The sequence below is a fragment of the Betta splendens genome, chromosome 11, assembly GCF_900634795.4.
Source record: "Betta splendens chromosome 11, fBetSpl5.4, whole genome shotgun sequence".
Taxonomy (NCBI): Eukaryota; Metazoa; Chordata; class Actinopteri; order Anabantiformes; family Osphronemidae; genus Betta; species Betta splendens.
The window spans coordinates 3600090-3626774 of record NC_040891.2 but is presented as its reverse complement, the minus strand read 5'-3'; the positions used below and the strand labels follow the sequence as shown (position 1 = coordinate 3626774).

At 43.7% G+C, this 26685-nt stretch overlaps 1 protein-coding gene and 1 long non-coding RNA gene across 2 annotated transcripts in view; both read right to left on the bottom strand.

Moving 5' to 3' along the window:
- Window positions 1-4515: 4515 nt before the first annotated feature.
- LOC129604831 (uncharacterized) lies at window positions 4516-15917 on the bottom strand. Its single transcript, XR_008696109.1, has 4 exons — window positions 12904-15917; window positions 11514-12740; window positions 11393-11435; window positions 4516-10986 (listed from the first exon to the last, which is right to left on the bottom strand). It is a non-coding gene; the product is annotated as an uncharacterized LOC129604831 (long non-coding RNA).
- Window positions 15918-17500: 1583 nt separating this feature from the next.
- foxo6b (forkhead box O6 b) overlaps window positions 17501-26685 on the bottom strand; it is a 32343-nt gene continuing 23158 nt past the window's right edge. The window contains exon 2 of the mRNA XM_029166812.2: window positions 17501-22011. Coding sequence (XP_029022645.1) covers window positions 20302-22011 — 1710 coding nt within the window. The 3' untranslated portion in view covers window positions 17501-20301. The remainder of the gene's footprint in view (window positions 22012-26685) is intronic.

Below are 26685 nucleotides of genomic sequence, written 5' to 3'. Positions count from 1 at the left end.
GCTTTGTAAGTTAGTTTGTTCCTGCTTGATGTTTAGTTCCTACGGTTTGTTTTGAACTACTCTTCCCACCGAGCTTGTGTTTGTGCGTTCCTTTGCTACTTTGTTGGTTTGTGCCTTGTCAGTCTGTTTACTCCTGCATGTGCAGTGATATTTAGTTGTTGCTTTTGCGTTTTTGAACTGTCTTCCCGCCTGCAGTGATTTTGTGTTTAGAACTACTTTGTTTGTAAGTTTCAATTTTGTACTTAGCCTTTGTAATTTGCTCCCATATTAAATGTAATATTTCTTAGTTGCTGCTGCCTGTCAGTCTGTCAATCAGTCTGCCAGCTTCTAGTTGCTGCCTCAGTCTGTCGGCCTTTAGTTGCTGCTACTTTCAGTCTGTCTTTCTTTTTAAACTTGTGACGTAATTACATGAAATAGAATTGAATAGGTCCTGTGAAGGGTCGTGACAGCTGGAATAGATGCCAGCATCCCTGTGACTCTGTGAATGGACTATGAGTGAGTAGGTATTTCAACATGATATATAATTGGGGGCATTTATAACTATTTGTGTTGACTAAGCTTTGACCTTTGACCTTAGTTTTAAAAGACAACACTCACTGCATTAACCAGAGGTGTCCTTGTAATTTCTCTGGGGCATTTGGCCTCTATTAGGATTCATGTATATGTAAATATCATAGTTACAGATACATAATGCTGAGAGACCTTGATGGGATTACCCATCATCCCAGTGAGAAACTATAAGACTTACTGCGTAGAAGTGTCTTGGCGACATTTAAACCAGGGCGCATATTGTACTGTACTTCTGAAGTTTTGCTTCACGCAGCAGACTGAACAAACCGTCATTAGTCATGCGTTCATTAGTCCACCCAAACTCTCTTCCACCTCCTTCCAGCACACGGCTATAAAGACCAAAACAAATGCACATGTTTACATACAGAAACTGCCTTATTTTAGCCAGTGTGATTTTATCATACTTCTCTCTATTGTATCTCATTTCACCTAAATGAAATGTGTCCTCCTGTACCTCCTGTAAGTGTGAGTCGTGTGAAAGTGTGAGAAGCTGGCATCACTGCTGTATCACAGTCCAGGAACTGGACATTTTTTTGTCTAGTTTTTTGTCGTTCAAATCACAATTTCTGATTTTGATTTAATTCTTGTAACATTGCTCTGACTATCTGATGCTGCACAGCTAGGAATGCACCATTATCATTTAAGTGTAGAGGTAAGTGGTGTCATTCATAATAGACCAATTTCCGAGCTTCATACTGTAGGTTGTTGCTCTGAACAGGACAATAAAAGCACCGCTCATATCACTGAAGTTATGGGTTCAGGTGTGAGGTGACTCTAAGCAGGACAACTGCGACCATGTTGTAATGGAGAAAAGACAAATACAGAGGAGGTGACGTGGATAGAGAACAGAACCGAGGTGTAATCCGCCGGCGTCTTCACGTCCTTCCCCTCCTTTGTCGCTTTCAAATGCTCCCGAAAAAATTCAATCTACTGATAAACACATGCAAAATCCCACCCACACGCTTGAAAAGAGAAAGCTCTTCAGAAACGTACCTTTCCACCCACATATGTTGACATACGCTCATGAACAAACTGGTAATGTTCCATCAAAGCTTATAGCTCCCATTAAAACGCTGAGACACACGTGGAGCCACGCTCGTAGTTAACACCCACACACTCTCGAGTAGCGTGACTTTCCATCACAGCAATTGCCGGTGACAATCATGTACCCCATCAATTATACCTGGCTAATTGTTGAGATGCCACATAGCACAAAAAACTCGTAAAGACGAGTCACAAACTTCACATAGGACAAGTCTATTTATATCAAAAAGGCCATGGTGCTGTAGGATAATTGAGAAAACATATAATAAGTATGCAACACCATCATGTAATCAGATAATGGATTATTTAAGCATCTGCTCTCGCCGTGGTGCTTAAACCGATGGAGATACAGTAGATTTAGTCTCTTTTTTTTTCCCTCAGACACACACACACACACACACACACACACACACACACACACACACACACACACTTATGCTCTGCAAAGTACCCAGCGCACACTTTGCCTGAAGGATTTTAATTTGAGATGCAGACTCCAGTGTCATAGTGAATGATATTAAAAGTCGTATCATGAATAAATCAGGAGACAGAGGACTCACCTCAGCAATGTGACAGATAAGCAAAGAGAAACAGCACACAGGAGGAGACAGGGGGAGAGGGAGAGGTTCACGGCTGAGGAGGGATAGACTGGTAAATAGAGCCGCTCAAATTTAACAATACAGACAGCGGCACTGGTGGATGTAGGCCAGTAGTTTGCGCTACTTCCAAATAAAGTTGTAATTATCTTGCTGCAAAATACACAACATATCTTCATCTGTCACCTGATCACTCAAGATTGTCTTTTTTTATGACTGATTCCAAACAGGAAACATCTTCCCAATGAAACATTTCATTTGTAACCAGTCATTCAGCCGTAACATCAATAGCAATGAACAATTTGTCACTTTGTCATGTAATGGCTGAACAAGAGAGGGAGTCGCAGCAGGAGAGCGGCGCAGCCAAAATTTTTGAAGGACATGTAATAATTTAAGCCTGTCAACGATTCGAGTCAACAGGATCCGGGTGATGAAGATATGTGTTGGTTAAAGGCTTGTAAATGTGATGGACCTGGTGAAAGCCTCTGTGTCATTGTGGTAGAAATTTCCACAGTTTATCCATTACAGTCATACCAGCACAGGAAAAGTGTCATCTGCCTATGGCAGGCGTGTCCAACCCTGGACCTCCAGAGCTGATTTGCTGCTGCTTTTTCAACTTTCCCTGCCCCAGCTAATACTGATCACCTTGACTAGGTGTGTTTATCCAATCCGCAGCTAACACACACCTGATCAAGGCAATCAGCAGGGAGAGTTGGAAAGCCAGCAGGACAGTGGCTCTGGAGGACAAGGGTTGTCCACCCCTGGGGGGTATCAAGAGGCTGAGTCCACATGCATCAATCAGCAGGGTGTAAACTTTCATCAGTGCTATAGCAAGGTGGAAGAATTACGTCCTGGCGTCATTTAACTGTAGAAAAGAGAAGAATCTGCACGTGTGAACATTCAGTATGTGTCATGAAACACAGCCCACAAGCTTTAAATGCTGTGGCACACGCCTGCTTTACCACACTCAAGAAGCTTTGAGGCCGTTACGCTGTGCTGTTATGTCTATATCCAAGACACACTGAGGCCATCACACTCCAACCAGTCACTTCATTACTCCACATGGCTGTATCCTAGTCCAATTCGCCCGTCTTCTCAAATGCAGAGGTTAACAGATCACCTTCACAATAGTTTTGTGAATATATGAACAATGCCTTTGGTTTCAGAGCTTTTGCCGGAGAAAACAACGCCCTTAGTTGTTTGTTCAAGTGCAATGTAATAGCAGCTTAAAATTTCATTTAGGCAATGTTAGATGCAGATTTGTTAAGGTCAGGGCCAGTCACTTCTTTCTTGAATGACCACGATGACTTTGGCCAAACAAGTTTTACCCACAGCTTGACAGACATACAGATTAGGCTGCGTTGTGTCGTGATACAATGTACAAGAACTGTCCCTATACAAAGACAACCCTGAGACAGTCGTTGAAAGAAAATAAATACAATACATGACAAATAAAAAGTGTATAGGAATGAAAAGCAGTGAGTGTCTGCTGGGCATGTGTACATATGTGTACATGAATATATATTGTGTGTGTTGTGTGTCTGAGCTGTGGTTACCTGTGGGGGGGTGGGGGGGTTGGCGCCTGTCGGCAGGTTAATCTAGCCCTCAGGCTAGGCATCAAACTTTCAGATCGGGGAATCAATAATTCAGACAGCAGCTTGTCAGGATCTATCACAGAACACAGACTGAGAGGCAGGCGATGGCACGACAAAGGCAGAAAGGTGATTTAAAGCCTTGCACAAGTGGCATACATTCAAATAAACGCAGACACACACTCCCTGCGTAATTGCGTGCAGGCGAGCCACAGCGACGCTTTCCTCACACCTCGAGCCCAGAAAGCAGGATAACATGCGCATACATAAATCTGCTCACGCACACAAAGAGCTGCACCTTTGCTTCGGGCCCCAGAGATGTAACGACGCAGAAGTTGGTGCAGGACTGATTGGTGGTCAGACTCGTTTCTGATTTCCCAATCAACGCGTTCAGGGTCCGAACGCGTTCCTGACAACGACGTTGCGGATCCACTGCTGTGCTTAAGATCCACCAGCGACTTCCTTGGAACATACACCACCTTATTAATATGGCTGTGGCGCTGTTGTGAAATCCCCAGCAAATCAGAGAAACATAGCAACAAACCATGTCTGTTTAGTGTGCATTGTGGGGGAGTGAGCTGGTAGGGGGTAAGAGAAATTGAGGGATATTTTAGCGTGTGGGTGTATAATGGCTATCAGAGGTGACTTTCAGTGGGATCAACTCAAAACACTCGCGCATGAACACACAAACAAGCTTTTTATTTTTTCTCTCACACAGTCACAGACACAGAACTTAGCTTATACAGATAACCATATCAAATGATCACGCAACAGCAACTAGCAGGCTTGTGTGTGTGTGTGTGTGTGTGTGTGTGTGTGTGTGTGTGTGTGTGTGTGTGTGTGTGTGTGTGTGTGTGTGTGTGTGTGTGTGTCCGCCCGTGTCTGCGTGAGGCAGCCATAAAGCTAAAGTGCTGACGCTCAGAGACATTTTCTTGGAGCTGAGTGAGCCCCTGCAGGCCTAGTAACCTTGAGTTCCTTGCAGTGTGTGTGTGTGTGTGTGTGTGTGTGTGTGTGTGTGTGTGTGTGTGTGTGTGTGGGTGTGTGTGTTACAATCAATCACAGCTCCCCCTTCAACCACAGGTGCTCTCGAGTCTGTGACCCTTCACCAGAGTCCTGCTGACCCCACTGTATAGTGAGACTTTGAGGAAGCAACCAACTAAACTTTTTAAAAAAATAAAAAATTTATTTATTAATTTCTCCAAACTAACTGCTCACCCCCACAAATCCAGAGGAAGACGGAAGCTTTGTTCGTGCCCAACTATGGTCCTGTAACTAACAATACACAAATAATGTGGTATTAAATGTATGGTGACCTACAAGCTGCCTTTAAATGTGATGAGACTATGTTTCAGCTTGCTTTTGGCTGTTTCAGTGTCTGGTTTCAGACAATATGTGCCTAAATGTATTGACCTGAATCTCCTCACGTCTCCTAGTGATGGTGGTGTACCCCAATAGCTTTGCTGTATTTTTTTTTACATGTTTTAGGTTTCACTTCTAATTTGCTTTTATTTACAGTCAGTTTGGATAGTGAATAAATTCAAATAAATTCAAAACCCATTATTTCCATTTATTTCTATTGATGAAAAAGCTGAAGAGTAAATGAGTGCGCGTGAGCAAGCGTTGTGCTGACTCTTCCACTCTTAAACTATTTGTAGAGCAGTGTGGTGGTGGGAGACACACTTACAGTAGCAGGAGTGACAGAGGGAAACAGAGAGAGGCCAATCTGACCCCAGGAGGAGAGGCAGATAAAGAGATAAAAGGATAAAGAGGGATGAGAGATGAGATGGAGGATGCAAGGGGGAAAGAGGAAGGAACAGTCTGCTTGCTTCCTGTGTTCATCTATATTTCACAGCACTTTCAATTAGTAGCAATGTGGCTGCAGAACAACCAGGAGACAGAACAGAAAAGTGGAGAGAGGCAGTTTGTTTCAGGTCACCGTGGCCCGGTAATGCCCCGCTCTCGCTCGGTAAAGGTGTTTGCGTACACAAAGTCTGTTTGCTTTGGCCTGGAGCAGGGCACGGGCTCCTGGTTTGTTACATCTACATATCGCTCAGGTTGTTTTTAATGTGGCACAACTTCAAGCGCGCCATAATTTATCAAGAGAAGCCACATGGAAGCAGTCGTTTTGTTCAGCGCTCCGAGAAAAGGGTTTTCTCTCCGGGGGGAAACTCAGTTTATGGGGTTTTCATCACGCCTGGCACAAGCGAAGGTCAAGTTCAAAGTACAAACACTAATATCTGTGTTCTGTGATATTATGACGAGATGGAAATGCTTCTTAAAATTGGCTTCGGAAAGTCATGGAGTCATGTGGAGAGACTTCGTGGCCTGAGTTCACCTGATGCGGTAGAAGTTGTTGATGACTGTGGACATGAACTTTAAATTGGTAGCTTTTATGAATGATGTGCGAATTTTTGAAGTATGTTGTGTTAGATCAGGACCATGAGGCAGAGTATTTAGTATTCTTAGCTAAGACCTTAAAATTAAATTATTTTTCTAGTTCAAAAGAAGCATTTAGAGTAAACTTCTCTTAATATTTATTTTTTTTCTAGTGTCCTTTTGTCCTGACATGTTTACTATTCTCTGTTTTGCTTTGTTTAGAACTGCTGTTATTTCCCAAAAAGTTCAGGTTTTGTCTCTCCAGCGTCATTCTCTCAGAGGCTTTGTGACTTGTCAATATCACTTTTTGTTTTCTTTTTGATGATTTGCTTTCAACAACTGATCCTCCTGTCTCCTCGGGCTGAAACAGTGATGGACAGCACATTCTGACACTGAAGTTTAACTCTAATATCTGCGGAGGTTTTTCTGGGTCCTTCGGTTACAGAACCATTCTTATTATCTATCTCTGTTATCAATTTTTTTTACTGAGGCCATGTCCATGGAGGCTACAGTCTTGTAAACCTCAGACCAACTATTCAGTTCAATTCAGTGAGCTTTACACGCCAAACAGCTGCTTTTCACCCTTTCAGTAGAAAAAATGACAGATTACTAGTCTTTATAGGAAAACTTCATCCATTTTTTATTGAGGTTTGACCAAAACCAGGTCAGGTAGTATTTAAGAATAAAAGGACACTCTGATTTCTCCTCCAACACAGACTGGCGGATTACTTGCTACTGTATGGGCTCACAGACTACAACTAGTGCTTCCTGGTTTCCTCTGTACCTGCCCCAGCAACAGTAAGGCTGAGAGGGGGTGGATCCACCTGGGCATGGAGACCTGGGTACCCTGTGTCCGCGGTGGGGGTCCCTATGGGGGTGCCTGGCCTTCACTTTGATCGCTCTGTCTGCTGGATCCCTCTGGGAACTGGCGGTCTTCCAAAGTTCTTCATACCTAGCCACATACACATACATTCATGACCGAGGGTGGGCTCTTTCTCTGGAGCCTGGGGGTGAGGCCAGCTGTGGCTTCACCCACTGGCTCTGGTGGTGACATCAATATCCAATTTAAATGCACAATAGACTTTTAGGGTGGGGGGACACTGTCCGAGGGTCACACCGTCAGCCATCGGTCGTGCTCCTCAAGGTGCACTCTAGTTCCACAAACTCACATTCAAGCTGGGTTGCCGCTGCCCCCTGCTTTTCCAGGGTTGGAGTGGGTGAGCGAGGCTCAGGAGGTGCTGCGGTCCCTGCCTGGGGCCACATGGGCAGCAGGCCAGAGACCTAACCCCCCCATGAATGAGAACAAGTGAATGGTGTGGGTGTGAAAATGTATCTGAGAGTGCATGGGTTCACATATGATTAACTAGTTCTTTGTGAGAGAATTTGTGGTAGTGTGTGTTGATGTGTTTGTTTGTGTGTGTGGGGGGGTGTGCATCTGTGTCTGTGTGAGCAATCTGAGTGTCTCTTCATTCTTAAATATTACCCGAGGTTGTTTTGGTCAACCCTTATTGAAAAGCAGGGAAGTTCACCTGTAATTAATAGGTTTTGTAGGTAAGAAACTTTACCTGAACCAGATTCTGGACCTGAACCACACAACCTGGTCTCTACCATGTGGATCTAAACAAGAGCCAGCAAGACTGAGAGGAACTCAGCACTCACAGCAAGAAGGTTCTGGGTTCGATTCCCTGGTGCCTTTCTGTGTGAAGTTTGCACGTTCTCCCCGTGTTTGCGTGGGTTCTCTCCGGGTTCTCCAGCTTCCTCCCACAGTCCAAAGACGTTCATTAGGTTGATTGTACTCTCTCCATTGCCCGTAGGTGTGAGTGTGTGTGTGAATGGTTGTCTGTCTATGTGTTGCCCTGCGATGGACTGGCGACTCGTCCAGGGTGTACCCTGCCTCTCGCCCGTAGCCAGCTGGGTTAGGCTCTAGCACCCCCGTGACCCCGCATTAGGGAATAAGCGGTTTAGAAAATGGATGGATGGATGTTACTGTTAGTCAACCTGTCTGAACAGGGAGGTTAAGATACAATAGGTAAAAGTCATGCAGCCAGCTGAATTACTTTTAACACAGCAGGACTGAAAGTAGAGAGAACAAGACTGACTATAAGGTGTAAAGAGATCACACAGGTCACATCAGAATCAGAATCAAATTTAGAAAAGCTTGATTGCCAGGTTCTGTAGAGCGCACTTTACAGAATGAGGAATTTGACCTGGTGTTAGCAGGTGGTGCATCTCAGCATAAGAAAAAGTACAAACAGTACAACATACAACATGACATGGTACAGTATCAGTACAACATACAACATGAAATACAACATGACATGGCAACAGTACAACATGACAAGGTGACTGAACAACATACAACATGATATAATATAATACATGAGGAGGACCTTGAATAAGTACAAGACCATCACCTTAAATGGCATCTTAAACACTGTCACTGTCAAACTGTTTGCGTAAAGTTTGTGTAATGTTCATCTGGAAGGAACATTATACAGATAAACACAAACATTTGGAGCCAACCAAGAGGACACGAGATGACCACATGCACAGCACAGGAGGCAGACAGGTAAGTATGAAGGGTTTAATACAAAATTCAGATTTGTGGTGCAGGCTGAGGTCGATACAAATGCTATTGGCTAAATACTGGGGAACTAGATTACTGATTGGTGACAGCTGGGGACTAATGAGCAGAAGTAAAGAGAACACAAAACCTGGTGTGACACAGAACCAGATATTTCAAAGTAAAACAGGAAATTACATGCTAAAAGCCCTGGATTGTGACAGTTGGCCTACAGTATATGTATAGGGATATAAATGGATGTAAAGGGGTGTTGAATGGAGTGAGTGAGACATGTGAGATACAGAAGATCGGTGCAGGGTCCTAGAGGGCACAGAGAGATTAGTAAAAGTTCAATATCACACAGAGGGACGGAATTGTAATTTGTGTCTGGAGTGAGGTCAACAGCACAGATGAGCAAAGAAGATAACACAGATCAGCAGCCACAGTGTGTATGGTGAAAAAAAGCTCCCTGATCTGTCCATCGCCACAGTCACTGGGTCTGAGTCCTCAGACAGGTAACACTGGGATCCCAGCGTCAGCAGAGTTTCACTGTAACGACACACTTGTGACAGTGACAGGATCTACAATCGGCTACAGGAGAAGGTCCCTGTTGGAACAACTTCAAGTCAAGAATGACCTCAAAGCTACGAGCATTGAGTCCAAACGTTATCTGCTGTGGAGAAACACACTAAACACACTAACACACTAAAGTCTTGATTAATTTCGTCATCAAGAAGTAACATTTGACCAATCACAACTCAATAATGTGATATAGTCACATTCTCTTATTAGTTAAACATTTGTGTTTAAGTACAGTGTTTTTAATTAACTAATATTATATAACGAGTCAGATTCTACACACTCACACGTTCCACAATCCTACACAGGAGTGTATAGTGTGTGTGTGTGTGTTAATGTGAACAAGTCCAAGACTCTAAATTGTATAAAATTGTATTTTTAAAAATCAGCTGATTGAAGTCATTAGGGTTCATTCTCTGAGGAACATTGCTATTTCTAAAGCCGTGATGTAATTTTAGTGTAGCTAAAGTAACACACTGAACACAAGTATCTGACAAAAACAGCTGTCTACATTATTTCAGTAGTATAAAAATACACAAATATAGTATAATAATAATAAAGCCACTGCAGTACTCGGTGTACTGGCCAGGCTGAGGAGAAGCAAAATTAAGGGTTCTGCATTCAGCAGCTGTTATTTGGCACCACCTGCTTCTCCAGGGAGCGGAGGCCTACAGAGAAGGGATGCCAGCCCCAAGGCATAACCCCAGGCAAAGCATGTCAACCATATGTCTGGCCTGCTGCAGGGCCAGTGCAGAATGACTCCAGTGTTCCATGCTGACACAGAGAGATACTGTCAGATGAGGCTGTACTCTGGCTGATGGCTCGGCTGATCTCAGGCCAGCTCCGGCCCCGGCCACGGAGGCTCAAGCTCTGCCTCGTTTGGCAAACCCTGACTGACCTTTTTGATGTCGAACATCAGACCGTTTTATGGAAGCCCAGCCGCGGAACGCGGAGCAGAAGCCGTGACTGCGGGGAGTGACAAAGACTGACGTGTCAGGAAATTAATTAACGTGGGGGGGAGCAGAGCGCCTGCCTCTGGGCATGCAGAGCAGAAGACCCGTCTGAATCAATGAGGCCGCGCTTAGCTCCCTTTCACCAGCCGGTGGACCCACAGCGGATAGCAGCAGAGAGCATGAAAGTGTAATGAGATGTCTATCGCCCGACTCAATGTAAGAAAGCTACCCAGAGCTGACGGCTGTGATAGGTTAGCGCCGCTGACACCTTGGGAAGTGCAGAGAATTGCCCCCCTTTTAAAAAAGAGAGCAGAGTATGGAGGCGGGCACCGTTTTGAGGTAGATCATTTCTCTGTGATAGATGCAATCTGTCTGCCATCCAATCACGCGTTCCCCCTGCCTTCCATTCCCCAGCTTTCCTCTGTGTCCTCTGAAGTGGAGTTTTAATCACGGCACGATGAAGGCGATGATGTCACTCATTTGCCCACTTTGATCTTCGGTTCTCTCTGCTAACACTCCTCCTTCGCGGCTTTTCCATCATCTGATATAACGCTGCATTGATCTGTTTTCTCTCCTGCTTGTTTTGGCTTCTCGACATGAAGTGAACAAGGAAAAAAAAAGTCCCAGGGGCAGCAGAGAGTGGCTGGAAGGGGAGTCTCTCGATTCAGCCAGTGTTACAGGCCAACATGTTCAAGACATTCACACCAAAACAGCTGGATGTTGAGGCAGATGTGTTCAGATGTCAGGAATCAACAGGAAAAGAGAAACACAAACAAATATGTATGCTTGTTCACCTCATTTTAAAGTAATAATAAATAAATAGTAGTAATGTGAATGTATTTTTGTAATGTTGGCTTTTTAGTAGTATTCTTGTCATTATTGTTAATTTTACATTTTATTTAATTATAACTATAACAAAATATAACCAATTTCTGTGATCTGCACAGTTCAGATGAAGAAGATAAGACTTCAAACTTCTGGTTCAGAAATGTTTTTTCATGTCTCATCAAATCTATTCTTTGTCGTTCAAGACATATTCTGTTTTGCATTGTATTAGCCAACTCTGAATGATCCAAATACTTACTAAAAAATTACAAATACTTACAAAATATTACTTACTTGGTTGCTTACATGGTTGTTTATGTCACCAGTTGTGTTTCCTCTGGAGCAGAAACAGGAGAACAATTATTATAATTTGTAACTCTTTTAATGGCCCCTCTCACAACCAAAGTAACATCACCTGTTCAAATAAGCAGGGAAAGCGAAACTAGATGTGAAGATCTTCACACAGGTTCTATGAAACAGTCAACCAAAACATTAAACATGAGTCCCCATGAACTACTATATGGAGTGTATCTACAGTACGTGGATGTTAATACAGAAATGAGTTATCATGATAAAACACTGGCCTTTTCACAATAAGAGCAATCTAAAAGTTCTGAATTGATGCACTCATAGCTGGCCAATACATTTCGGTGCTCACACTATGGCTGCATATCGTTCTGCACCATCCAGACAACAATATGAATTTGCAGAGAGGCAGATGCGTCAGCTGTCTCAGAGCCATGATATTATGTGCTTCCTAATCACCAAAACCTGCTGCTGGGTCTGAGCCGTCTGAAACAAGCTAGACTTGCTGAGATATTTGTGACTGGACCAAAGTGGGGAACCCTACTGATAAGCGCTGCTATTGTGGTAAATAAAAATCCGAAGGTGATGATAAATTAAAACAATAATGACCTGCTGTATATGGAATTCTAGACAAGGTGTCACCATCACACATTGTAATCTTCGTATATCAGCTAATTTTCTATCTCAGTGATATATGTTCATGGACCATGACTTATTTTAATCAAGTATATTAAGTGCTGTTTTTCATTGAATTCAATTGATGTTATTGTAATGTAGGACGAAGTATTAGAGCCATTTCATAATATAAAGCACTTCAATAAAACTCAAGCACCCACTGTGAGCTCAATAACAAACATACAGAATAGTTATATAATTCCATAATAAATGTTAACAATGAGCCAATAAACCTTTTTCTAAAGGTAAACCTTCACACATGGTTATTATTATCATCCTATGAAAAGCAGTATTGTCTCCGTACACATGAACATATTTCATTCATATTCACTGCGTTTCTCGTAACTCAATGAAGCATCGGTCGTGTGGTTCTGATGGTAACAGGAGAGGAGAGGAGATTCACGGTTGGACGTTAGACACATTTATTACACAGGTGTAGTGTCAGGAAAATGGATTCGAGTGATTCTGAGACCAAGATGATCAGCTTCTAGTAAATGTGGACTCCGACAGTACTGTGGTCTACTGTGAAGTCAGGGCGTGGTCCAAATCCAAAACACGCAGGTATTGTAGCAAGCGGGTCAGTGACACAGAACAGCTGGAAGGTGATCTGAGGAGCAGGACACGCAGTCGGGCGACAGCTGAGCGGCTGCAGATGAAGACACTGCTCATGAGGAAGAGACAAAACAAGTTAACTTAATTATGGCGGGAGAAGAAGAGGAAGAGGAAACAGCATAAATAGACTAAAATCAGCAGCAGGAGCCACAGAAGCTACATAACATATAGTGGACTAAAGCAAAAGAGCCAGCAGATACAGTTGCACAGACCTTTAGCAGACTTGGTTCTCAACACAGCTGTCTTTACTTTAGGTGAAATGGCTACAACCGTCCAACACTTTCCTTTTCTCTCTGATTAAAATAAACTGCTCTCTTTTTCACATTGCCAAACTAAGTGTAGCCTGAAATAATGACATTCAGGAAGTGATGATAGAAGACATGTCCACTCCATGTGCGTTGTGCTAATTTCCTGTGGCTCTTGTTTTCCTCTGGATAAGAAGGGTTACATGAATAAAGTATGAAATCCATCCTCACGGATACGGAACCAGACACATTTCAATGTAAACAAAGTCCCCCTCCAAAGACAAAACAATGCATTTTCAGATCAATTAGCATTCACCATCACACGGTAAATCCAGCCGCGTTGTTGTGGCGATAATTGTTGCCTTGTAGTTTGAAGCTGCTCGCTGACTGATTGACATGGATACATACACATACATGAACAGCAGTGGTAATGAACAGCATAAAAACAGATAAAGAATGACTGACACTAATAATTACAGCAACATGCATGCAACACATGCAGGATTCTTTCTTGTGTCTTTCAGAGGGGCCTGTGTACACCCCAGCCAGAATAATCCATCTCCATCATGTCGACACAACGCACAACGCGTCTCTGGAATTGCCACACTCACTAATTACTCTTTAAGATAATCAGGATGTGTGGCTGGAGATGCGGCTCCCCTCCATGGCTCTGTCTTCTCGGGGAATGAGAGGTTTAATCTGTGGCGAGATCAGAGCTACTGGGAGCAGGAGGAGGAGGAATGGGAGGCGGGTGGAGGGAGGCGGGTGGAAATGAGAAGGAATTTGGGCATCTTAACAAACTCTTAATTACGTTCTCTATCCTCTGCTGGTGGCAGGCATAAATGGCGGTCCCCAGGGAGCCTCTGATCCACTTTCTGATCTGCAGAATTCACAGCCGAGCTGCTGATCAAAAAGATGGAGCGGCCTAGATGCTTCAAACACATGGGACCTTTTTCCAGCGTGGGACTCGTAGCTTGTCATTGAGCGGAAGTTTGAATTGTCGAAATTCGTGCTCAAAAAAGACAAAAATAAAAAAATAAAAAAACTCCGCTCCCTTTTAAAGAGGAGAAAAAAAAGCAGTTTGAAGAGAAACAGGGAGTGTTCAGTGGCTCCATGAATTGATAATGAGCATTCATGCAACGCGCTAAAGGCATTTGTCCCATATATGAGGTGGAATTCATTGGAGATGACCTCCACCCACATCTCGCCGTTCTAATATGCTAGGCGCTGCTTTGATGTTCGCCATCAGCTGAATCCCTGGGGAGGCTCTGCTGTACTAAACGGCAGCAGTGAGCCAGCAGGAAGTCCCGTCAGCCTTCCCTATGGAAACCGTGTGGGGCCAGGGTGCCACGGAAACGGGATCGTGACACATTATTGTACAGCATCTCCGCTGACTTTAACGTATTCTGTCGTTTGCGGATCAGTCTTCAAAACATCAAATGCGGAAACACTGTCAGATTTGGCTGCTTCATTAAAGTTGGACCCTAAGAAGCTTTAATGCAGTGGTCATTTAAAAAACTCCTTTCTGATTGGTTAGCAGCTGTCCATTAAGAGCGCATTTAACGAACAGCAAAAGCATGTTTTGAAAAGTATAATAAATCAGTGCGTAAGATATACAGCATTAATTGTAGGTAACTATAGCAACATTCGTCTTCATACATCTTTGTGGCAACGGCAACCACTTTCTTTTAATGTGGATAACAATGTTTCCACACATTATGTGGTGCCAGCACTCTAAGCTATCAATGTGCTCATAGTGATGCTAACTAATAGCTGATAACTAATGCTGTAGGCCGTTGCTTAGCCTTAAGCCAGTCAGAAAACGTGCTAGCCACAAAATGACCCAAAAGTCAACTGCAAAATTGGAATCATTTGTTTATTCTATAGTATTTTTAAAATAGCGTATGTATGGAAAATTATATCTTAACAGAACTGTAATAACCAAATGTAGCATGTTAATGCCTGGAAATGATCTCACAATGAATTCGGAGCCAGGATTTCTACAGTAACTTGGGCCGTCCATGTGTGGACATCCACTGATTTACAGTAACGCCCTCAGGTTGTCGTGAAAGGTAACATCACCGCCTGCAGAACCAGAGGGTGAAAAGAACGGTGGCCGCTGCTTTTAGAGGGAAAATGTGTATGAAATCTGTCCACAGAGAAAAATGTGGTTTTATAATCTCTCCCTGCAAAGAGGCACGAATTTACCAGCCAACAAAAAAGGCAAAAGACAAACACTAGGTTAAAAAAATTGGATGCAAAATTTTGCTAAACGTTATCATATTATGCATCAGTTTTAACATGAGGGTACTTGTTGTTTACTTATAAAATTACACCAAAGAAATGCAATTGCAAATAAGACTAGATTAGTGTAGAGTGTAGAGCGTTGGGTTTGAATGAGGAACCTCAGCGTCTCTCTCTAATATTTACTGACAAACCCTGCGCATTATGCAGCAGCCAACAGTTTATGCAGATATCATACACCAGTGCAGAGCTTGCATATCAGCCCACAACCTTTGTCAGATCACAAAAATTCCATATCCTGTGAAATATGGGGACGTCTCTGAACTAGCTGCATAGGAACATGAGAGATTAGGGAGGAAAAGTGCATTAAGATGCTCCTGTTGTAAATATATATGAGGAGGGAGAGAGCGAGGGAGTGAAGGAGTGTAGGTTTTTAAAGTTGCTGTCACCGGCCTGTCACTGTGTCTGTCAGAACAGATCCATCACAGCCCTGACACGTCAGGCTTCACATTTGCATTGAGTGCAGCAGGAGCCTGTCCTTATTATGCATTCTGTCTCACAATAACCTTCCTCTCTATACCAGATGAACTAACTAGCATATTTTATAAAATGGCATGAGGTGGGGATGATTGAGAGCTGTTACCGGCTTCTGACAATGGATGTGTGCGCGTGTGTGTGCGTGCATACGTGCATGCGAGCATGTGTGCGCGTGTGTGTGGGGGGGGGGGTGTCTAGCATGTCTTCCCAGGTGTACATGGATCAGCCATGTTGCCAGGTGAGCTGCTGCTAAGTAACTAATGCTTTAACTTTCCCTCTGAAGGCTCTCGTCACACACAACAACAAAGGTGAGGGATACGTGTGTGTGTGTGTGTGTGTGTGTGTGTGTGTGTGTGTGTGTGTGTGTGTGTGTGTGTGTGTGTGTGTGTGTGTGTGTGTGGCACAGTATGGAGGTGCAGATGCAGTCAGTCCCACAGTGAGGAGGCCTCCACTGGGACAGACACAGCTGTGGCACGGCATCGAGTTGCTAACGAGCCTTATCACACAGGCGCTAGACACGGGCACACACTGAAAGACTCACACAGACAATACACACACACACATGTGCACAGACACACACTGAGATGATATACTGGTGTGTTAAAACCCTTCATCATGCATACTAGGATAAATACACACGTGCTCTCAAACACACAAACAGTATCTGAACACACACGACCTTGTCCACGTGCACAAACATATGCAGCCATAAACACTCTGCATAATGCAAAATCACATAGTTACAAATAGTATACAGGTATAATTATCGAGTTAACATTACATTCATATATTAATCAAGGTGCTTTGACTGGTCCACCAGTCATCGGAACAGCGGCCATACTGTATGTCTTGGATATTTGCCTGATTTGGGTCATCGTTAGCACACTTCTAATAATTACTACCACAGTGTGTGAGCTGCTATATGTAAAAGGATAAGAATGTTCTTGTTAAAGTCTATTCTGACCTATAATTTTTCCAGTTCTTCGACTCAAATCTTTCATTGTCTTCCTTCTATTATGTCTACGACAAGCAGATGTACCATTTTCATTAGGAAAAATTATTGATTTGGTCAGCACACACCTGAAAAAGGATTCTGTTAAGTTAGAAATGTTCAGAAATGTGATCAAACAGCAAAATAAGAAGCAACTGAAATGTAATAATGAAATTGAAGGAAAGGTACAACATTTAGTTCTGAATTGAAGAACAGTAAAAGTAGCATGAAACACAAAATATTGTACCTCAAAATCAATAAAACGCAAGAATTGAGTAACTGTACTCAGTGACCAAAATAGATAATAAAGGATGTATACATGTATTACAAAATAAAACTAGGGTTAGACTAAATAATAAAACAAAAATAAGGTTGTGGTCAAGTTGATCATTAGATGTACTGTATATAACAAATCAATTGCAGGCAAAGTTACAGATTTGACGCCTTTTATGATCCCGTTCCATGTGTTGCTATATACAGTACAGACTTTTACTCTTTGTTTATTATAATTATTCATCTAGACATACTGTATGTTCTGAACATCTGTCTGTCACGGAAGAGGAGTTTCACCTCTGTTTCACTTCCTCTTTGTATTGCGTTGTTTGTTGTTTTCCAAGATCTGTGCACAAAAAATGTCAGATGTTGCACAGATTAAATTCTAAATTATGTTTTTTAAACTCTAACATGGATGTTTCTAAAAGACCTGATCAAATGTTACATTCATTAACTAACCACAAATTATTTGCGTAGAGTCATACACAAGGCAGTAATAACAGAAAAACACAGAAAATGTTCCTCTTATTTGTTTTTATTTTACGGTCACCAGATGAGCAGATACATCATTTTAGAAAAGAAAATGATATTTGCAAAAAATTATAATACAATTTTCTTAATATAGATTATGTACAGAATAAAATGTAGTCAAACTGAAATAGCATTTTGCCTCTTTGTCATCAAGAAGATAAAGCAGTGAAGGGCCTGAGCGCCATCTCCCCAACCAATAAATATAAATGTATATATTATGTATGCAGCACTCTGCTCGGCATACAATACCAGGGCCAGTTAGTCCTCAACAGTATTTTCTTAATCGGCCCTTGTATGCCACTGTGCTACACACACACACTTGCACATTGGCAAGAAGCTTGACACAACTGCCAGAGGACAAATTACAATGGGCCATTTTTAGTTATGAAAAGAAATGAAGAAAGCAAAAGAAAGGAGTATTGAAATACCTGTCATTGTCCTTGATCAGGAGGGAGAATGGGCTTTCTGGTCAAAGCTTGCTGGCTGACTGAGTAGCTCTTGACATTTGGCCTGATTGAAACAGCCAATTCTGCAAAAAGTTACCGAGCTGGAAAATCTCTCTTCAGTCTCACAGATCCTGCCTGCTCATGTAGTTACCTCGCTCCCCTTTGGTCCCTCACTTTATCTATCTGCCTTTCTTCTCTCTTGTTCCTATTCCCTCTTGCTGGGACATGGGTTTGCGATTACCACTTTTGTCTGTTTTCCCTCTGGGAACAAAGAAAATATAATGCACATGAAATCTTCTATCCACGCTGCATCAAAACAGGAAGGACAACTGACACGATCACAGAACGAGCACGAGAAAAGACAACAGCAAAGTAAAGCTATGGCCAGGACACAACGGGAACGGTCGTAAAGGGGATGCTTGAAGGACTCGAAGGACAATGCAAGCGCGGCGCTTGCCAGGTGTGCTGCTGGGCACCAACTCTCAAAAATCACCCTCCTTGTGCTTGGTAGGGATGGTACGAATTATGACTTTGTGCAGATGAGCGAATACACACACTTGCATAAATCATCCATCTTGTTTGGCGGTTAATTACTCTTGTTTACCCTCCGAGTAACCTCAGGATGGGGCGGCATGATAGGAGAAAGCCTGGGAAGAGGAGATAGCACCAAATAGTAATCTGCTGACGCTGTTCATCAGTGTGCAATTCACAGGAGTAAAAGCACATAGTGGGCTCGAACCTAGGTGTTAGTGAATTAGACAAGGTTGTCTGGGGTCTGAGGACAGCCTCTCCATCAACATCCTGGCATGACCACAGCTGCTCACTAAGCTGTTCTGGGGTCAGCCGGTGAAGGAGCCACACTGAGGCAGCCGGTGCAGGCCAATCAGAGAGCTCCGTGGGATGTAGAGCAGGCTCTGATCGTTGCTTATTTCATTATGGGGAAAGCTACATAAATCCACGAAATGGAGAAGAAGACACACAGAGGGAATATTTGCATTTCTCCTCTCCTATCAGCTCTCCCCAATGCCCCCTCCTCCTTTCAATCCCTCCCCCATTTAGTGCAGAGTGACTTTAATCATCACTTTTACCAAAACACATTAAGCCAGTGTCCAGAGTTGAAGAGGGGGGAGATGGGGCGGCTGAAAAAACACACAGTGCGCATTGGATTTGCAATGGTGATGCATCACTCTGGCATTACTTTGGAGATTAAAGAAGAGACACTGTATTTCAGTGAAGCAGGGTCGATGTGTTTTCAGTGGATGACTCAACCAATGAAACAAACATGAAACACCTATCAGTCTCCAACGCCAGACTTCCAGTCACATTAGTCCAGACTTCCCTTATGTTCCCTCCTACTCTTTAAGGTGTGTTTCATTTGAAAGTTCCAGGTAGGTCTCTGCTAACGTCTAGAAGCCTTCCCAGGGTTAAAAGTGCCTTATGCGCCTTCTGATTTACATTTTCAAAAAAGGTTTATGCAAATTAACCAGATGAGAAGATCAGAAGTCCAACAGTTTTAAGTGTTCCATGTTATGTCCAAAAAAAGTAGTGCAGTGAGATTTTTAAGTAGGATTTTTCTGTAAAATTCAAAACTTTTTGTCCACTCAGAGATGTTCATTGCTGGATCCCTTGCTTGGGTAGTTCCTGGACATTCAGAAAGCCTTAGACCCAGTCTAAGTAACATTTGTGGCATAGAACCACAACCCCAGAACTAAATTTAAACCCTGGTTGTCCAATGATAAAGGTGTTCCTTGTCCATAGGAGACGTTCTTGCAAAGGTAACAGCTGTTATTCCCTCTCATTTTAATAACCTTTTCTATTCATTATACATGAACCTCTAAGCCTCTACTTCTTTAGAATGAACCCCTAATCTGAGAGTACCTTTACATTACAACTTATTTATGCAGGTGTCTGATTATGGTCTTGGGTCAAAAACAACACCTCCTCCGGCATAATAGATTGCATACATTAAAGTTAAGCTAACACACACCATGACGTTGGCTGGTCTTTGTGTTACTGCATCTGTATGAAAGAGTGGATGTAAAGTGCTTGAAAGATTTGAACAGGCAGGATGAGACTGGAAGGAAAACATGAAAAAACACAAGAAAATGAAAGGCATAAACAAGTTTTTGTGGGCAGGTTCATTATGGAGACAGAAGACATTATAAACAGGTTGAAAAAAGATCAGGATGTGGCCATCTCCAAGAAACCAAATGACAATACAAAATTAGTTTTACAGTCTCAGAGAAATCACAGTCAGTCAGTCCAAGGGTACAGCCCACCAGCAGCCTGGCCCAGTGGTTGAGCTTTCTGACCTGGTCTTGTGTCAAACCCTTGAGCCTGCAATCACCCTGGCACCCAGCTCTGGTTAGTGTGCGCTGGAGGAGGGCAAGCAAATGCACCTAAGCTCATGCCCATCCCCATGCTCACACCTTGGGAAAGAGACCCGTCAAAGTTAAAGTCCACGTTTTCTGTGTCCATAAAGTCATTGAGCAGGATTGAATCTACGTCACAGTCTAGGCTATTAGAGACATTCTCCATCTCCAGATTGGCAGCCATCCTACTTTGGGAGTGCTGCTGTCCCTGGTAACCAGCATTTCCCGAATGGTGATTGTTGTGGTAGTAGCCATGCCAGGAGTCGGTCATACCCTGATGGTGAGCTCCTGAGTAAGACTGGTGACGAGGGTGAGGGGCGGATGCCAGGCGGCAAGGGTCCTGGGGAACATCCATGACCCCAGCAGGGTTGGGTGGGAGAGATGGCGATGTTGGGAGTTGGGAACGGGGTCTGTAGGGGTTGGAGGTTTTGAGGCTATAGGGCTGCAGGATGTCAGAGCTAACCCGAGGAGAAAGGGCTTGAGGATGGGGCCCACTATGCATAGGGTTGTGGGGATTGTGACTGTGCATGTGACTCTGGCTGGCGCGAGGATTGTGATCGTGGCTGGGGTTTACTTTGTTACTCTGGCCATGTTCGTGACTTGCACCATAGTCATGGGCTGGGTGGGGTTTGTGGCTGTGGTTGTAATCTAGGCTGGCTTGGTGTTTGTGACCCTGATTATGGTTTTGATGGTGGGTTGTGTTCTGGTCATGACCTGAGCTGTGGCCATTGTGTAGACTGAGATTGTGAGCGTGCTCTTGGCTGTGATTGTGGTTATGATTGTGGTTGCGATTCTGATTGTGGTTGTGTTGACTGGGAACAGCATTTGTTCCCTGTGTCAATAATGTGTGTGTTTCCCGTCCCTGGCCCAGTACTGTGTCTTTGTTGCAGTATGAAGGACCTCCAGTAAGTAAACTCTGCAGGGCATTGTTCTGTGAGTAGCCCCTCATTGGGCGCTGGAAGCTGACTGGCTTGTTCTCCTGTATGGTCTCCATGGGAGTGTGGTGCCGGAGTATACCCATGGTAGGTTGTCCATACATGGGTGCGCAGTACGAGCCCTCTGTCTTGGGCCCAGGCACATAGGGATAACCATTGCATTTTATTTGTGGAGTCTGAGGGTAACCACTCTCATCTAGACTGATAGCCCCAGTGAGATCAGTCAGCTGAGGGAGCTCCACAGATGGACAATGGCCCCCAGTGCCCAGGGCTGGAGAGCGGGTGCTTGTGGGGCTCGGGTACAGTCGAGGAGAGGCTGAGCAGGACAGTCCACCTTCCTCCGGTTCATCAGGCTCGGCCTCAGCAAGAATTGGAGACAGGCCACTTAATGTAGAGGCAGAGGAGGAGGTGCGAGAATGGAGATCTGTCCATGTGTCGTACTCCTCACCCCCCATGACAACACCTCCTTTCCCAGCTGGACTTCCATGCTCTGGGGAGCCCTGCAGCACGGGACCCGCTCCCTGACCTTGTCCCCGTCCAAGGCCCATGGGTCCAGCTCTCTTCCTGCTGATGCGGCCCTTCGTCTTTAGGTATCGAGTGCCGTTGTCTGAAGCTGCACGTCGCCTGGGTCCCTTGCCCATTTTCCCACCTTCTGGGTTGAGCATCCACCAGGAACTTTTCCCAGTTCCTTCATTTTGCACCCGGATGAAGCGACTGTGAAGGGACAGATTGTGCCTGATTGAGTTCTGTAACAAGAAAGAACAAAGAAAAGAGATAGGGGGAGAAAAATAGAAAGAAGGGAGAAAGGGGGAGAAAAAAACAAAAAAAGATAAATATTAACACCCAAGAAAGCATGTATGTTTAAATGATTGCTCCTGAAGAGCACAAAGCCATGTCAATTATGGCCAAACTATCAGAAAAAAAACAGATAAAGGCTGAGGGAGATGGAGGGGAGAGAGAAAAAAGGCAGGGGGAATGAAGGACCAATCAATACCTCCCCTGACCAGCCTCTTCTCTCCACACGCATTCACTGAGTCATAATATGGACATGGGTGCAGCCTCCACATCAAACCATCACCAAGGTTACAGAAATGAATCACGCGAGGCAACCCAATCACAGACAGCCCATATCGATTGCAGGCTTCCAAATATGAGAGCCTGAGCCTCTGACAGAGACGGGGAAGGAGGGGGAGGCGGGATTTGACAGGAGAAGATGTGAAAGGCATAAGATAGAAGGAAACAAAATACTGTGGCAAGTCTTCTTATGACACACGTGTTCCTGCAAGAGTTTTGGGATGTGGGGGTATACAATAAGTCCCCTCAGTCCTCTATTTAAGTGTTGACTTTATCCAGGCCTCTGCAGAAGTACTTGCAGCCTGTGCAAACCTGGGGTGAGCTGATGAAATCTAAGTCTGCCCAAAGGAGAGCTCAGCAGGGATACCCATCATCTCAGCTGGCCAACGTAATCTAAGCACAGGCTGTTCAACCAACATTTTCCTGTGCCCCTGTCTCTCCAGCTTCCCTTCCTTTTCCCTTTTCTGCCCTTCTTATCTTTGTGGGATCAACCATTCTCCTCAACCTGCACCTTGTACACTTTTTTTTGCCTCTGTAGAGATATCTGTCTATTTCTGCCTTGTTTATTACCTGTGCATAGCTCACAATCTCTGTCTCCTGATATCTCGAGCCGTTCTCTATCTTCATTCACTCCCCGCCTCCTGTCCAATTTTCCTGCTCTCCATCCCATTCATCTCCCTCTCCGCGTCCCAGTGTCTCTTGATCACGACATTGCCCATTCCTCCTCTCTCTCTACATTCATTCTGTCTCAACACCTTACACAACTTACATCCTCACACCTCAATACCCCTTCTTCCTTCCTCTCCCACTTTCATTCATGCACAGAGAAGACGAGCAAGTATCAGAAACAAACAGTGGGCGATGCAAATCTGTGTTCCACAGGGGGCAGCTTACATTTCACCCTTCAGCATAACACATAGCAGAATATGTGACCCACCTCCTCCCCGACTCTTGCAGCATGCAGAGTCGCATGACTGCAGCTGGATGGCCAGCTAAAAGAGGTGACAGCTCTTTGTTGTTGCAGTGTATTATGAAAGGCACAGCATCCAGAACAGCAGGTAATGGCTTTCCCGCAAAATGTTTACAGGGGAATTCAGCTTTAAGTGGGTTTCAAATCAGTCTTGTATCCTACCTGCTACTATTCTCACTCATCCACACACTCATCCCCTCTACATAACTCCTAACAGGTAATTTCATCTCATCCTGCACTCAAATCATGCTCTCTTCACAGACACGTGGACTGGATGGGGGAAATTTATGTTTTTTTTCTGGTATTCAGAAGCTGCTTTTCAAAACACCAGGCTGGCAAAATTGAACAAACTCGACATTCGGCAAAGTATTAGACTGACTGCACTCCTCAGCCACCGCACGCTACGGAGCACAGACTTAATCAAAGCCAAAATTGAACGATGACGGCGTGTGAAACGGGCCACCGGGGGAGGCGACCTGCATCAGGTGATCTGAGAGCGGCACCCTGACAGGTTCCTCCACAACATGACGGCTCTGGCTGGGCGTAGCCATGGCAACAGAGTAAACCAAAGGAGGGAGAATTGAAGAAAGGGGAGGTGGTGGTGGGGATAGGGAGGGTGGGGAGGAGGGGAGGCGGCTGAGGCTGTTTGATGCTGCAGGCAACTCCAAACAGCCTTTTATCTGAGTCTGTCAGATTCCTGCTTCCAATCCACCAGGGAGGCTCAATCACCAGTAGTCCCAACGCCTCAGTACCTGTACCAAGCTGTGATTAGCAGTGTGTGTGTGTGTGTTTGTGTGTGTGTGTGTGTGTGTGTGTGTGTGTGTGTGTGTGTGTGTGTGTGTGTGTGTGTGTGTGTGTGTGTGTGTGTGTGTGTGTGAATTTGAGCTTCTGAACAACTACCACAGTCACAATTATACCACAACTGCTGTTCCTTCACCTGCTGATACATTGCAGTGTTATAATAAGATCAAAATGACATTTTAAAGGCTGACAAGAACATTTTTATTTGGAAAATACTATACATGAAAATGTGATGGTGAGTTTTAGCTACTACAAGTCCTACATCCCAGTTTGAGAGTTGTGATTGACAGAACATAGGAGACTAATTAGTGTCTCATGAACCAATAACTAATAGGCAAATTATAAATCATGTACTGCAGGTTCCTTACAGCTGCTTACATCAAGATCTGTGCTGCAAAAAGTAATAGTTCTCATACTGTAAACTCTGCTGAAATAATATTTCAGCAGATATAACATTTCCTACTGTACAGTAAGTACAGTAGGAAATGTTATATCTGTACAGTACTGTACTGTAATAACATTTCCTACTGTACAGTAGGTGCCCTGGGCCTAAAATGATGCTGTGTGATGTAGATATCCTCCATAAATACTCCTCCATTACAAAAATTGGGTCATTTTTGGAGCATAGTTTAAAAACCATCCTCGTCACATAACTTGTGTTGTCTGGCAAGAAAATAAAATAAGCACTACTCCGTCTGTTGAATTGATAGAATAATTCTATGGTGCTAGCAACCTACAACATTAGTAGAAGGAGCAACCAGATGCTGAAAGTGTAGACATATATGCAATGGCAGCATTTGACAGCAAGCACATTTGAGCAAAACCTTTATTATTGTTAATATGCTCAAGCCTGGGCCAAATCATCCAATGGAGCTATTAAGGACCAGGCATCCTCATTAGCAAACAACCAAAAATGGTCAGTATATGAAGTATATGAAGCAAACTACAGGGGAAGTCCTCTGGTGTCAGCTTTTGGCTGGAGTGAAGCCTGCAGGTCAGTAGACGTCCACCGTTGCCTAAGTTTTTACATTAACTTGTCAGAAAGGCTGAAAGAGGAGACACCTGCTCCCTCTGCTTTCATCTGCTGCCTTTCTGCTAATGCAGCCTCCTGCAGACGAACAGGGGACGATAACTGAAGCCATCCTCACATCCTGCCTTTCTACAGGGAACCTGCCACACCACATTCAGCTCCACTGCTGTATATTATACATAAACGGTGACTGGGTTTGACCACGACCCGCTGCTGCTTTCACTGAGTCAGGGAATAGACGGTCCAGTGGTTGGCTAATGGCCTGTGCACACACAAATCTGTCTGCACGCAGAACTCTAACACTTTTCTCTTATTCAAGCTGAAGGGGAGAATTTATGTTTGATCGTCCCAATGGCCTGATCACATAGTACCATTATGTTTGAACTGAATGGTTACATCGTGTATGACTATATAAAAACATACAGGTCCTGTTACTTTCTCAGGAGCAACAGGTCAGAAAGGACTAGGTGATAATCTGTAGGGGACAATTTAGTGTCTGCCCTCAACAAAGCAAAGCATTCAGCAGTGGGACAGTGAGGGGTTAATGACTGACAGCTGGAGCATTCATTGAAAGCTTAGTCAGCATGTTGATCTGTCCTGAGGATACAAATGCAGACAAAGAACTATCAAACATGTCATCGTGTCCTTGTCTGCATGCCGCACGAATAAAGGCATGATATGTGTCGCAGTTTGGATCCTTCAGAGACCTAGCAATTCTTAAAGATGAGGAGCTCCTAACCTGATATTGTTCTCATCACCGGGGGGAGTTTGTACATAGTCAGCTATATAACATTAAAAGCAATGAATGTTAAAGCCTGTGCAATAATAGTTGTATAAATGCATTTTGCAGTGTCCCTTCAATACTTTTTTTTATCAATTTATAAATTTAACACAATTCACTAACATTTTTAATACATCAGGGTTTATTTTTATATGAATAATTAGTTAAATAATTAGTCTAACATGCTCCTCCTGACATTGCAGAGTCTAGAAACATGCAGGAAATACAATCCAAGAATATGTATCACATAAGGTCACAAAGATCGATTCCCCTCAATGATCGTAGATTACATTACCTCGGTAGCTGTTGCTATTTTTTATTAAACTCTGTATCCAAAAGCTCCTTTAATGTTCAGAAACGGTGTGGTCTTTTCAGCTGTGTGCCAACAGCCTCCATTTCACTACAGCAATAACAGAGCAGTGGCTAATTTTCTTGATTATGATTATTTACAACCCCCTTGTCCCTTTATTATTCTGGGTTAGCTAGGAAACGCTAATTACATCTATTGCAAATTATCCAGTTTGAGTTGCATAGCAACCGGGAATGATGTAACCCGTTGCACCTTTTCCCTTTCGCTGTCTCTCTTTTACCAGCTTTTACCTCTGAATGAAGCTCTGTATCTGAGTAGAGAAAAGGCTCTATTTAATTTACGCATTTAATATTAAAGCACATCATATCTGTGGAAAAAAGGACACTTTCAAAACCCAATGTTTAGATCCTGTTTAGCCTTACTGGACTTTTTGCCACCTTTCACCATATACGGT